The sequence below is a fragment of the Crocodylus siamensis genome, chromosome 4 (assembly GCF_052110815.1).
Source record: "Crocodylus siamensis isolate JL-2025a chromosome 4, ASM5211081v1, whole genome shotgun sequence".
Lineage (NCBI taxonomy): Eukaryota > Metazoa > Chordata > Crocodylia > Crocodylidae > Crocodylus > Crocodylus siamensis.
Genome location: NC_143398.1, coordinates 247,820,817 through 247,833,632, shown reverse-complemented (window position 1 = coordinate 247,833,632; position 12,816 = coordinate 247,820,817). Strand labels below are relative to the sequence as shown.

The 12,816-nt window shown below is 46.1% G+C and overlaps 1 protein-coding gene across 1 annotated transcript in view; it reads right to left on the bottom strand.

Annotated features, from left to right (window-relative positions):
• The window catches only part of LOC149867832 (unconventional myosin-X-like), a 172,366-nt gene that overhangs the window by 44,574 nt on the left and 114,976 nt on the right, over positions 1 to 12,816 (bottom strand). Inside the window, exons 27-30 of the mRNA XM_090046250.1 lie at positions 8,586 to 8,829; positions 7,180 to 7,275; positions 4,206 to 4,299; positions 3,601 to 3,656 (exon numbers count right to left, since the gene is read on the bottom strand). Coding sequence (XP_089902376.1) covers positions 3,601 to 3,656; positions 4,206 to 4,299; positions 7,180 to 7,275; positions 8,586 to 8,829 — 490 coding nt within the window. The remainder of the gene's footprint in view (positions 1 to 3,600; positions 3,657 to 4,205; positions 4,300 to 7,179; positions 7,276 to 8,585; positions 8,830 to 12,816) is intronic.

Genomic DNA, 12,816 nt, shown 5'->3' with positions numbered 1-12,816 from the left:
GCCTTCTCCATTTAGAACGCTGCAATGTTTTGCAGGGAAAAAAGGAAAGGAGGAGAGAGCCCACGTGTTGAGAGAAGCAGAGGGCTTTGGAAACCAGTGGGGAAAGGCTTCTACAAGGAGGAGACAGTGCAAACCTGAAGAGCAATGGAGTGAGGGTAAGAGTGTGAGGCTGAAAGTAACAGGTGCAACTGGACTAGTTAGTGAACAGCTGTGAAAGAATATCACTAGTAATGGCCTGGGTCAGAAATGAAACATTTTTTCTCAGTCTTTGTTTAACAGAAGTTGCCATCTGGCACCCATGTACTTTAAAGAGACAGAATCATTCCTCAGTCCCACCAGGCATTTTAAGGGGCACATCTTCAGCAGGAAGAAACTGCCATTTTATTGAAGTCATTGGAGGTGTGATAATCACAGATGTGGAAAGCTGTCCTTAAGTGTATAGTTTAGGCAACCTAAGAGAGCCCTGCAGAGTTCAGGACTGAAAACAGAAGGGGAAAAGAAATAACAGATAAAACTTTCCACCTCAATAGCTAGGACATTTTTTTTTTTAAAGATACATAAATTCTACAGCTGTAATCTGGAAAGGCCCTGAAGCTTATAGGAAGAAAATGTAAAACTTGAGTTATGTAACAGCTAATACTGTTAGTAGGCTAAGACTGTTAGTTTTGTAGTTGAAAATTAATGGTGTTAATCTCATGACATATGAAATGCTCCACAATCTGCATTCTTATTGGTTTTGTAGCAAAAGGTACAGAATAAAGAGTTGCATTGTGACACAGAAGCAGAGTCTATTCCATGTTGCTTGCTTTCACTAGGTGGCAATACAAGTAGAAATGTGTTCACTATGCAGGGCAGTCTTGTCTCCTCTGTTATGATATGGTAAATGCTGTAGCCTAGTGTTTGCTAGGTCATGGGACTTTTCCTATACAAAAAGTCAGTCTTCTAATGAAGTTTCTCATAAGTTCAAGGATTTATTTAACTAGGGTTCTCACAAGACCAGCACCCCACTAGGAAGAGCTTGATAAGCAACTAGTAGCCTACAAACTATGGCTTGAAAATAACTGAGGTATAATAGATCAGATCCTGCTGTTTAATTTCTCCAGTCCTGTCACTGTTCGCATCATTTAATCATCAGTTCACACTGTCTGATTAAGGATGTTATGCCTCTACCATCACAATATATTTCATATTTTACAAAATGGTTCATAAATCCAAAAACAAGCAGATTTTGAGCAAGAAGAGAGATACAGGATAAGTGGGTTATAAAGGACATTAAGAGGGTCCTGAGCTTTTCTTTTATGAAGCTGTTTTTGCCCAGTCTACAAAACTAAGATCCTGAATCAAAGTGATTTTGACTTGCCTATCCATGACACCTTTGCTGGTTATTTTTGTACAGTGGCAGGTTGTGTAAAGTCATAATTTAGCTTGTGAAAACTGATGCATACAGAAAAGAAACAAATGTTTTGGTCTGGGAACAGGCTGATGAATCCATTTTTCCCTTTTCACAGAATTTTAAACCAGAAGTGTCCATTAAACCATCTAGCCTTACCTCCCACAGAGCATAGGCTACAAAAATTCACCCAGTCTCTTCTTTCATCAGCCCAATAACTTGTGTTTAACTAGAGCAGATCTTCTACAACTGTCTCCAAACTTCATTTTACGACATAAAGAGATGGGGAGTGCAGCACTTCCCTCGGCAGCTCATTTCAATGGATGATCAATTTCACTATAAAAAAATCTGTTGCTTGTTTCAAGCTTAAATGGCTTTAGTTTCCAGCCACCGGGTCTAGTTTTACCTTCCTCCACTGAATTAGAGAGTCCTTCAGCGCCTGGTGTTTGTTCACCATAATCAAGGCACCTTCCTGTAAGCTTTTGAAGAAAACAAACAAGTCGGGCTCCTTAAGTCTCACTGTGAGGCATTTTCTCCAGCCCATAAGTCATTTTTCTAGCTTATCTCCTGCGCATGCTTAATTTTTCAACACTTTCTTAAAACAGGGACACCACAACCAAGGTCAGTGCCCCACAGACCAGTGAAACCACTTCCCCACACCTATTTCCTGCTACCCTATCTATATATCCAAGGATCTTGTTAGCCATTGGGCCACAGTGTTGCCCTGCCGGCTTAGGGTGAGCTGCTTCTGTTTAGGTCCCTTCTGACCCTTGAAACTATGAAATCACAGTCACTGCTTTCCAGGTTACAGTCTCCTGGTCTGGAGATCAGGCCTCCTTTCCTTGCCCCTATCCATGCACTTCTGAATCTGTCCAACCCACCCAGGTCCCTCTGCAGGGCTGCCCTGTCCTCCTCATTTACATTTTGCCAATCTTTGCATCTTCCATACATTTTAATTAGCAGTTGCTTTATATCCATGTCCAGGTCCCTGATCAACATTCTGTGTAGCACCAAGCCTAATACCCACTCTTGTGACACACGCTTCCATCCCCAAAACAGCTCCCATTGAAGAATTTTCCTTATTCACACCTGCTTTTTGATAACTCTCAGTTACTCAGGGCTCAATCTGTTCAAGGTGAGAGGGACAAAGAATGAAGGGGGTTTGACTGACAACCTGTGGTGACTCTGAACTTGGTAATAATCTCCCTTAGTTGCTCATGAATTGGGGGACCTTCTGAAAGGCCCCTCAGAACCCTAAGCAGCTGCTCAGCTTTTTAGAGGAACATCAGAAAGTCCTGGGCTGTTGGAACACATGTGTGGCTGCATGGTTGGGGTCCCTCCTCAGGAGGAGGCAGGAGCCAGTGCCCTAACAAATGCAACAAGACAGATATATACAGGGCAAGGAACTGAGAGGCGATGATAATTATGTTCTCGCTCCCCAGTTCTCTCTTAGTTGGCAGGACATCAATCATCCATCTGTAGAAGGATCACTGCCAACAAGAAGAGGCAGAGGATCGATATTTGAGATCTGTCCTTATGTGCATGTGGCAGTGCAGAGCTGCAGAAGCAGCTTCCCCACTGTGTGTGGTGCATACAAGCATGAAATACAGCAGGTAGAAGTCAACAGATAGCAGATGACTGTACTCCACCAGGAGAAGTCATGACAAGACTCAGACTGGCAGCTGACGCGAGAGAAACTCCAACTATAAGAGCAGCAGCAATGTTCTGACAGGCTGGCTGGTCCCTGACCAGTGCAGATCCCCAGGCATAAATACAGCATCTCCATCATGGGTCACAAGTCTGGATGTAGAACTGCCAGCGTAAAGGCGTAGGAACTGCTCTTTAGGGCCTTCACCTTGAGGCTGGCTGTCCTTCCCAAAAACACACACTGAGCAAATGGGAAAGCAGACCCTGCTCAGAAAAGTGCTGTGGCCCAGGGTGTGCAGGCCAGACTTGATGATCAGACAGGTCTCTTAAGATCTATAAGAAGGAACAGCACAGCAAGGAAGGGGCAAGGAAAAGACAACCTCACAGCCCCACACTCCAGTGACTGGGAAAAGCTTTCAGGAGTTTCAGCACATAGCTGAAAGGTTTATTAATTAGGGCTGTGGCACTAACAATGTGTTCAGCCAGGTGCAGAAACCACAATGAAGCCCAGACCTGCCCTGAGGAGCCTCCAATCCATGTTGCTGGAATGTTGCGGCACTTACCTGTCAGGGTTGTCTGAGGCACAGACAGAGTCGATAAGCCCAACATCCAGGGTTCCCTTCATGAGGAGAGAGATAGTTATCAGCTGCATACATGTTAAAGCAGAAGTTTCCTTTCCTAATAAAAATCAAGACCAAAACTCTGCCTGGGACCTGCAATGTTCAGACAGCATCATGGACCAGTGCTAAAACTTGCAGCTCCCCATCCCCGTCTCAAAAGAAATGTAAAAACATATTGTCAATCTCTATACAATGCCCCTCCCCTCACCTGCACCTGAGGTTTACTGTCATCCAAACAAGCTGAACTTCACACATTTCACCTTCAAGGAGTGGCCTCCCCAAACCCAGCAGGCCAGCCGCCATTCGGTCAACTCTGCTACACTCATGCTGCCCCGGATTCCTCCTCTGTGGAATATTCACATCTGTCACCCTCTCAAACTCACCCCTTTAACATGTCAGCTGCTTGGCCCAGGAAAGCAGCACACCTTGCCCATGCTCTCCAGGAACCAAAGTGCTCAGGGCATTGCATTATATCTGCACAAAAGCAACAGGCCTCTGGTGGCCCTAAACATCCAGCCTGCCAGAAGTGCTGTCTGTGAGCAACTTACCACAGCGTTCTTAGGATTGGCCTGTTCGTCTTGCATCTCCCTCAGCTGCTGCACTGTAGCACTGTGCACACGGCTCAGGACGTTAAACCAACCACTGGCAATCAGAACAGAACCACAATTAAGGTTTGTGCACTGAAACTAGATCCCATAACAGGGGTGGGCAGTTATCTTGGCTGGAGGGCCGCTTAACGAGATTTAGCGAGCTGTCAAGGGATGCAAGGGTAGCCCTGCACCTTGACAGGTGCCCAGGGCCATCCCAGGGCGGGGGTGAATCGTGGCAATTGCCCCAGACCCTGCAGAGCTGGGCAGAGTGGCCGTGGCGACTTCATGCCACCACTGCCAGCTTCGCATCCGGTTGCTTGGTACCTCCCGCTCCTGCCAGCGCCACCACGTATGTGGCTTCTTCACATCCAGGGGGTGTGAATGTGGGGTGGGGGCAAGACCCAGTATAAGCTGATTTTCCCCAGGCTCCGCACCCTGCTCGGGTCAGCTGAGCAGGTGCCCCATCCCCTGGTCACCATCTTGGGACCAGAAGTCCTGCCCCAACCCCCGACCTCTGCCTGCAGAAGTACTCCCTTTTTTGGTGGGGAGAGGGGTACCATATTGGAACCAGATAATAAACAAACCATATGCAAAAAATCAAGCATCTACTATAATGTATTTTAGTTTTATTTCAACAAATATTTTTGTTCTGATGTACATGAGTCACGCATATAGAGGTGACTGGATCATAGCTCAAAATAAAGTCTCTCTCTTATAGAGTGTGTGTGGGGTGTGGTTGGAGGGTGGATGGGGTTTGTGGGACAGTGTGGGGGGAGGGTGTGGGGTTTCAGGGTGTGTGTGGAAGGGTGAGGATGTCAGAGAATATGCCCCTCGCCATATGCCTCCCTCCCCCACAGTGCATAGCCTCTGTCACCAGTGGCAACAGCAGCAGCAGCAAGCAACAGGCCCTTGGGGCACTCATGGCCCATGCAGGCAGAGCTCCTGGCAGCCCTGGTGGCACTAGCCACTTGTGGGAGCTGCATGTGGTGGCAAGGAGTGGGGCCAGGCCGGCCAGGCCAGCCAATTTCTATCACATGGGGCTCCCCATGTCTCATGTGAAGCTCCTGGGACCTGGCAAAAGCTGCACGCCCCAGCGGGTGAGCCCCGCACAATGGAGCCAGCAGCCTGACCACACTCCCCAGCAAGCCCTGGGAGCTACACATGGCAGCAGGAAGCAGGGAGTGCAGCTGAGCCTGTCTGGCTCCACTGCATGGGGCTCCTTGCGATTTTCTGATGGAGTCCCGAGACCTGCATGTGGTGGCAGGAAGCAGCAAAGGCCATGGGCTCTGCCCTGTGGGACTTCTCCCTCCGCCCAACTGCAGCTTCTCCCTGCCCCCCAGTATTTCCCTACTCGCTGCCTGGAGCGCTGCAGCTGGGACATGAGGAGGAGCTGGGGAAGCCAAATAATTCCCCAGCAGCGGCACCAGCACACCTGCCCAGAAGCTGCATGCTGGCCAAGGCTCTCCCCCATGTGTGCTGCCCCCATGGGGGTGGGTGGGGTTTAGGTCCCATGTGAGCACAGCAAGGGCAGCCACGGGCCGGATGAAATCACCTGGCAAGCTGGATCCAGATATGGGCTGTATTTTGCCCACACCTGCCCTAGAAGAACACAGGAAGTGGAAACCCTCCCTCTGCATCACCAGGATCACAGCCTGCTACTATTTCTAAAAGCCTAAACTTTTACAGCTGTCCTTTTATCCCTGAAACCGCTACACATGCTCCCAGGGGCCCATCCCCTTCATCCTGCTGGCAGCTACCTTTACAAGATCCGGCTACCCAATTCCAGTTCAAGGAACTGGAAGTGGGCCTAGGCTGAATGTAGAGCATATGCTATGTATTGTGTTTTCAGCCATGGCAAGACAAGACTGCCGGGATTTATTCCACTAAGAGTCCTGAGCTGCCTCAACTCCCTGACATGTTGAACAAGCTTTTCACTCTGATCTTCTTACAAGTCATATAACCAGACGGTTTGCAAGCAGTTAGCTTTATGAGTTAACAGAAAGGGAACGCCATGAAATTCCTTGTCTGGAAAGGGCTCCCTGTTCACACAAAAGGCTTGAGACTGACTCTCTACTGCAGAGCCAGCAGACTGCTTATCTCTTACTGTGTGTCAGATAAGCAGCCTCCGGTTTTCAGAGGCTTCACTGAACAGAAGTTCTAATGCTCCTACCATTTTCCCTTTGCTATTACAAATGTAAGCGCTGCCTCTTGCTCAGAAAGTATGCTGCACTGGTGGGGACAAGTACTGACATTTCATGCTTGTTATGACATTCCTGCAATGCTGCTTTAGACAACATAACTCTTGCTGCCTGACTGAAATGATAGAAGAGAAGGATGTGAGTCATTCATTAGGCTTGCACTTAGGAGGGTTTATCAGATGACACTGCAGTCCCGGATAAGCTGTGTCCTGGATAAAGCCCAACCCCTCCTTGAGCTGCCTCAGTCATTTACAGATACCATGAATGGCTGTATTGTTCAGTTTGGATTTTACTTAATAAATAAAATCAACCATTAGATGTTCCACTTTACTCAGAAGTGCTCCATGAAGAGCTGTTCCTAGTAAAGTTATGCTTGACTAGGTCAAACAAGAAAATAAAGGATTTGGTGTGCTCACAATACTGAGATCACCATTGAGTTCCACCAGTGGTAAAACCAGGATTGGCCAGGACAGGAGGGACAAAGTCCCATGCAGGAGGGGGACAGTCCCATGACTGAATGAACAGACTGAGCTCCCTTCTTATTTCTGGGGTCAGGAGGCCACACTAGTGTTTTATCAGTGGAGCAAGGCTCAGGAGTCCAGCAGCATGGTCATCTTCCTAGGGCTCCTGATCATCTTCCCAGGGCACAGCTGGGATTTGCTGCGGAAGCATTGTGTGAGAGGAGGGGGAAACTTGTGTTGAACAAATGCGGGTAACAAAATTCCCACACATACCTGGCATCTTCTGGTGACTCTGCCACAACATGATAAATTCTGTCCTCTGTCACAATGTCCAAGGCGTTTTCCTTCTCATGAATATCCACAATCTCCCTGAAACACAGAGAACCACGTGATGAGACAAACTGAAAACCTCCCACAGCCACCCCATTTTTTCATACTCCACCAGTCTCTCTACAAAAATTTAGTGCTAGGTACCAGGCAGGTCAAAACCTTTCTGGAAACCTGGGAATTCTCTAGTCAAGAATGAGGATTTTTGAATTCCCTTTAAAAAAAAAAAAAAGACTGTAGAGCCAAACTAGTACAAAATCAGAAAACAAGATGCTAGATAAATATGCTATGACTCAGGGGAGCAGGAGATAGAAGTAAAGGGGAAAGTGGGCAGCTGAGGTACTCATACCAGCAACCACTGGCCATTCTGTGCATCTTGGTACTGTAGGTGATGGCATATAGTGTTTTTGCCTAACTCAATTCATGGGTTTCACTAGTAAGAGCCAGGGCACCTGGCTACAGCAGATAAAAGCCTGCTTAAAGGAAAGGGGGAGCCCTGCATGGTAACTACCTGCAATCACACTCCACAAGGAACCCTCAACCTGTCTGGAGGAGGCCAGGTACCAATAGGATTGGGGCCAGGACAGGGTACAAGGGAAATATGATGAATTAACATCCCCTGAGCAGCCACCATATGTGGTGACTGTGGGGCCCCAGCTGAGGTTTGAAGTTAATCCCTGGACCCAGCAAAGAAAGGAAATGTCAGCAAAGAGCAATCCATGCTCCCCATGGATGCAGTACAGTTTAACAGGGGTTTTCTTCTCTTATGCATCTGATTCTTTCAGTCCTACAGCACATCTAGGCTACTGCACAACAACACTGACAGTGACCTGGACAAAGACAACTGGAATCACAGTCGTAGAGCAGCTGGGCTAGCAGGGCCCTCCAGAGGTCATATCTAGACTAGCCCCCTGCTTAAGGCAGGATCATCCTCATCCAAACCATCCCAAACACGTTCTTGTCTGACCTGTTTTTCACACTACACAATAGCCATGTGCACAACAATAAGGTCCATTGCCCAAAGACACCAAGAGCCCCCAAACCTGCCAAGGTAAAGCCAAGGAAACAATGGCCAACAGTGTCCTGCCACTGCAAGGCATGTTCAAATGCACTCAAGAGATCCAGGAAGAAGGCCATGTCCCCCACTACCTAGGAAGACAACCCCTGCCTCCCTACAGTCCATACCTATCTGAACAGGGGGTAATATTCCATCCTGATGCTAATGCAGCAATTGGTCTGACTGAATGGAGGCAAGACCACCTAACCAGGACCCTCTGGGTTTTAGTTCTGGCAGGAGCACTGACTCAAAATCCCCAGCTATGGATTCTGACAAGTTCACTTGTCTCTCTTACTTTGCCCTTCTGATATCAATTGTCCCCTTCAGCTTCTCCTCACTGTCATTTTCAAAGTATATCAGCTTGGATTCTCGAAGCACAAACCAACGGCGTTTCCAGTTACGGCGTGACAGGGTTGACATGCCTCCCCCTTTCTTATAGAGCCAGCCAGATTTCAGGGCCTCTTGCTTGGTTCGGAACCACATGAAAGCCTCGTTCTTTAGAACACACCAGCGTCGCCTCCATGGATTCATCAGACCTCCTGCAAAATGAGAAAGTACAAGATGCTGTGAGTCTTGCCAGCTCATCCATTTCCTTAGCCTACTCCTTGTGGGGATGCCTTCTCAATTCAGCTCTCAGCTGCACTTTGTGGGAACAGAGGGCTGAGGGACAGAACCAAGACTAGCATTCGGTTTGTACAGGGAAAGAACAGAACTCATCTATGAACCAAACACAATGGGCAGAAATTATTTTATTAGAACTTGGTTGCAGGGATAAAGAGTACACTGATCAGATATGCAGATGACAAAACTAAATGGTACGGAAGACAGGATTAAAATTGAGTGGGATCTGGATAAATTGGAGAACTGAAGAGAAGAAAACAATTAAATACAGCAAAGACAAGTGTAAACTGCTATAAACTGGAAAGAGAAAACAAATGCATGCCCTTTAACTCCCTGCAGGGGGGTTCCAAAGAGGACGGAGCTGGGCTGGTCTCAGTGGGGGCAGATGACAGAACAAGGAGCAATGGGCTCAAGTTGCAGCAAGGGAAGTTGGGGTTGGATATTAGGAAAAACTCTCTCAAGAGGAGGGTGGTGAAGCACTGGTACAGGTTACCCAGAGAGGTTGTGGAGTCTGCATCCTTGGAGGTTTTTAAGGCTTGGCTAGACAAAGCCCAGGCTGGGATGATCTAGTTTGGGATGGTCCTGCTTTGAACAGGGGGTGGAGCTAGGTCACCCCCCAAGGTCCCTAATTTTCTATGATTCTATGAAAAACAGGATGGGAAATAACTGGCTGGGCAGCTGCAGCGCCAAGACGGATTTGGGAGTTATAATGAATCACAAACTCAACAATGTGATGCTGTCAGAAGAAAAGCAAATTAAGGTAAGTGTTGCATGCGTTGTAAGAAGAATGCAGTGAACCTGGAGAAAATATAGAGGTAAGCAAAAAGGTGATAAGAGGCTGGCATGAAAGGTTAAGAGACTAAGCACACTAAAACAGTTTAGTTTGAAACCAGGAGCTTAAAAAGGAGAGGACATAAAAGACTTTTCAAATATTTAAAAGGTGGCAACTTTTTAAAAAGACGGAGAAACATTTTTCTTCCTTGCCACAGGAAACAGGACATGTGGCAATTAGTTTAATATGCGGTATAGCAGGTTTAAATTAAATTTCACGAAAAACTTCCCTTATGAAAGAAAAGTAGGACAACGAATCAGGCTGCCTGGAGGTGCTGTAAAATCCTTCCTGGAGGCTTTCAGGAAGAGGCTGAACAATTATTTTGTCTGGGATGGTTTAGGAGTAGCAAACTGCAATCATGTGATAGCTTGGACTAGATGATCCTCCAAGTCTTTCCCTACCCTATGGGAATCTATACACATGCTCCAGGGTGTGTGAGGACGTTTTGATTAAAACTGCTCTGCTGTGGGTTTCACCGCTTTAATTAACACCCTCAGCATCCCACATATTCATGGTCCTGTGTTTCAAAATGGTGCCAGGGGCACTTTCACTAAAGCTTGTTTGACACACTTAGTGAAAGCACCCCCTCTGCTATTTTGAAACATGGATACGCTGAACACACACGACAGTGAGGGTGCTGAAGCATTCCCATTTCTTATTGGAACGCATTGGAGCAGGCGTCCCGCACATGCACAGGCACCCTGTGATTCTAGGTTCACTTCTGTTTTGTGTTTTAAAAGTTGCTGAATTTGTTGCATCTTATTTCGTGATTTGCAGTTTCTCTGAAGTTCCAAGATGCTATGAAAAATATGCACCCCAGAGTTTTTATGGTCTGCTGGAAACCAGGAACATTGCAAGGCTGGAGAATGAAAACAGGCCTCACTGAATCACAGGGAGCTGTAGAGAAGTCAGGCTGGAAGGAACCTCAGGAGGTCATCTCGTTCAACTCCCTGCCTGGGGCAGGATCATCATGACATTTCCAGTTTAAAGATGGATGAGATCTGCCAAAAAGCAGAATATGACTGACCCATAGAACCTTCTGCAGTTTCTCCATCAGTGCATGCTGACAACATTTATTTGGGCGTTCCCACAGAGTAAAATCTTCCTCAGATTCACTGCTTTCCCAAGTATGGCTCCTCACTGTGAAAGTGCAGACAACTTTTTTGGTTCCTAGATATATGCACATACACTTGATCATATTAGAATACATGTTGTTTGAACTGGCCCCAACTCAGAAAGTGATCCAGATCATTCTGCATGATTACCTTGTCCTCATCATTATCTACCTTCCTGCCAGTCTGTGTCAGTCACAAATTTTAATTAGCCACGGTAAAATACTTACAGGTCATTGAAGAAAATGCTGAATTGCATCTGCTCTTTTATCATGTAAGCTTTATATAGTACTATATTTTAAAATCAGAATGTTGCCAAACACTGATAAAACACATACAGTCACCTTTATTGGTTATCCTCATAATCTCTCACCAGTGAAGGAAATCATATGATGTGATTTTTTTTTTTCCAACAAACATGCTGAACTGTCATGGATCTTATTCCTAGCCTTGAATTCTTAGGACTAGTTGAATCCTATATCAGTTTTTCCTTTCCTCTTTTTTCACCAAGGCAGGTGTATATCATTATTTGGGGCATTCTGCTTGCCTTTTTAAAACAGTGATAACATTAATGGTCTTCTAGAACTTCCCCATATTTCGAGATTTATTTAAAAATTAGCACTCATTAGGTCATAGACCTCCTGAAATAATTTTAGCCAATTCTGCTGAGCATAGGCACAAACTCCATCGGTGCTCCTGGGCTCAAGCACCCACCAAAAAAAATTAGCAGGTGTTCAGCACCCACAAGCCATATTGCGTGAGCTGGGCTGAAGTAATGCACTGCCTCCTCTGGGCATGCACAGACATTGGTGCAGGAACGCAAAAAAGCACCCACCAGCAAAGACCAAAGTCGGTGCTTATGTTTTTGAGACTCCCAAGTATAAATTACCTACTTAAACATCCTCTCCTACTGCCAATGGGCTGGAAGGTAGCTAATCATTCCCAGATAACAGGAGTACATCATCCTGAATCTGAAATGAACACAACCGTCTTTTCTGAATCATTAGCAACAATTTTGAATGTGCTCAGTGATGGCACCCTGTAGATTCACACCATGGCAACAGCATTCTCAAGATTAGTTTTCATTCCACACTTCATAAATCATAATTTTTTGTTAGGTTTTAAGTGCTGCTGCACACTGAGCAGAGGTTTTTTGTTTCTTTGTGGAGCAAATACAGTCAAGAGACAACCTGGCCATATGCAAGAGTTTATAAAGTGTTCTTGACCTTTCTTAACACTGAATTTTAACAACCACCACGTTGCCTTCTAAGCTTGATTGGTAGGTCTCTGAGGTCCCTCAGATTTTATTGACATTGACAATAACATTGAGAGAGAGATTTTTACCACCTCACTGTTCTCTATTTTCTATAGTTCATGACTAAATATCTTAACACTACTGGTCCTGTAAACGTTTTACCATGAAGAAAAAAAACTGGCAGCCTTCAGAATGATAAATTTCAGCCAAACCACAACAGCTTGTTTGGGAGGAAAATAAAAGCAGCATCTCTACAGTCCCAACACTTTCTCCCTGCAAAACTTCAAATCCACGAAATAAATAATAGTGGCACTAGACTCCTTTCTAAAAGACTCTTGCAATCATCTGTGAAAGTATTAGGCAGCCTAAGTACAGTGGCCACTGCCACTCCCTCCATACCAAAATCTGGAGCAGAGAAGGTAAACTAAAAGCTCTTATTTACTGTCCTCATCCAGGAGCAAAGGGGCAGTTGATAAATCTGAAAGGCAGAACATGTAAACCTGACAAAAGGATTCTCCCTTCCATACCTGAGCTGCCTGTGCACTTCACTGTTACACATGCTGCTGAGGACAATCCCTTGGTGGGAGCCAAGCAGGGAGAGGGGTTCAAAACCTCTTATGGAAAACAACCTCCAGTTGGGCTCAGGCACTCATTTCTCTGAGGCTCCTCAGAAAATCACAGCTGCTGAAGCAACAGATTTCTAGGG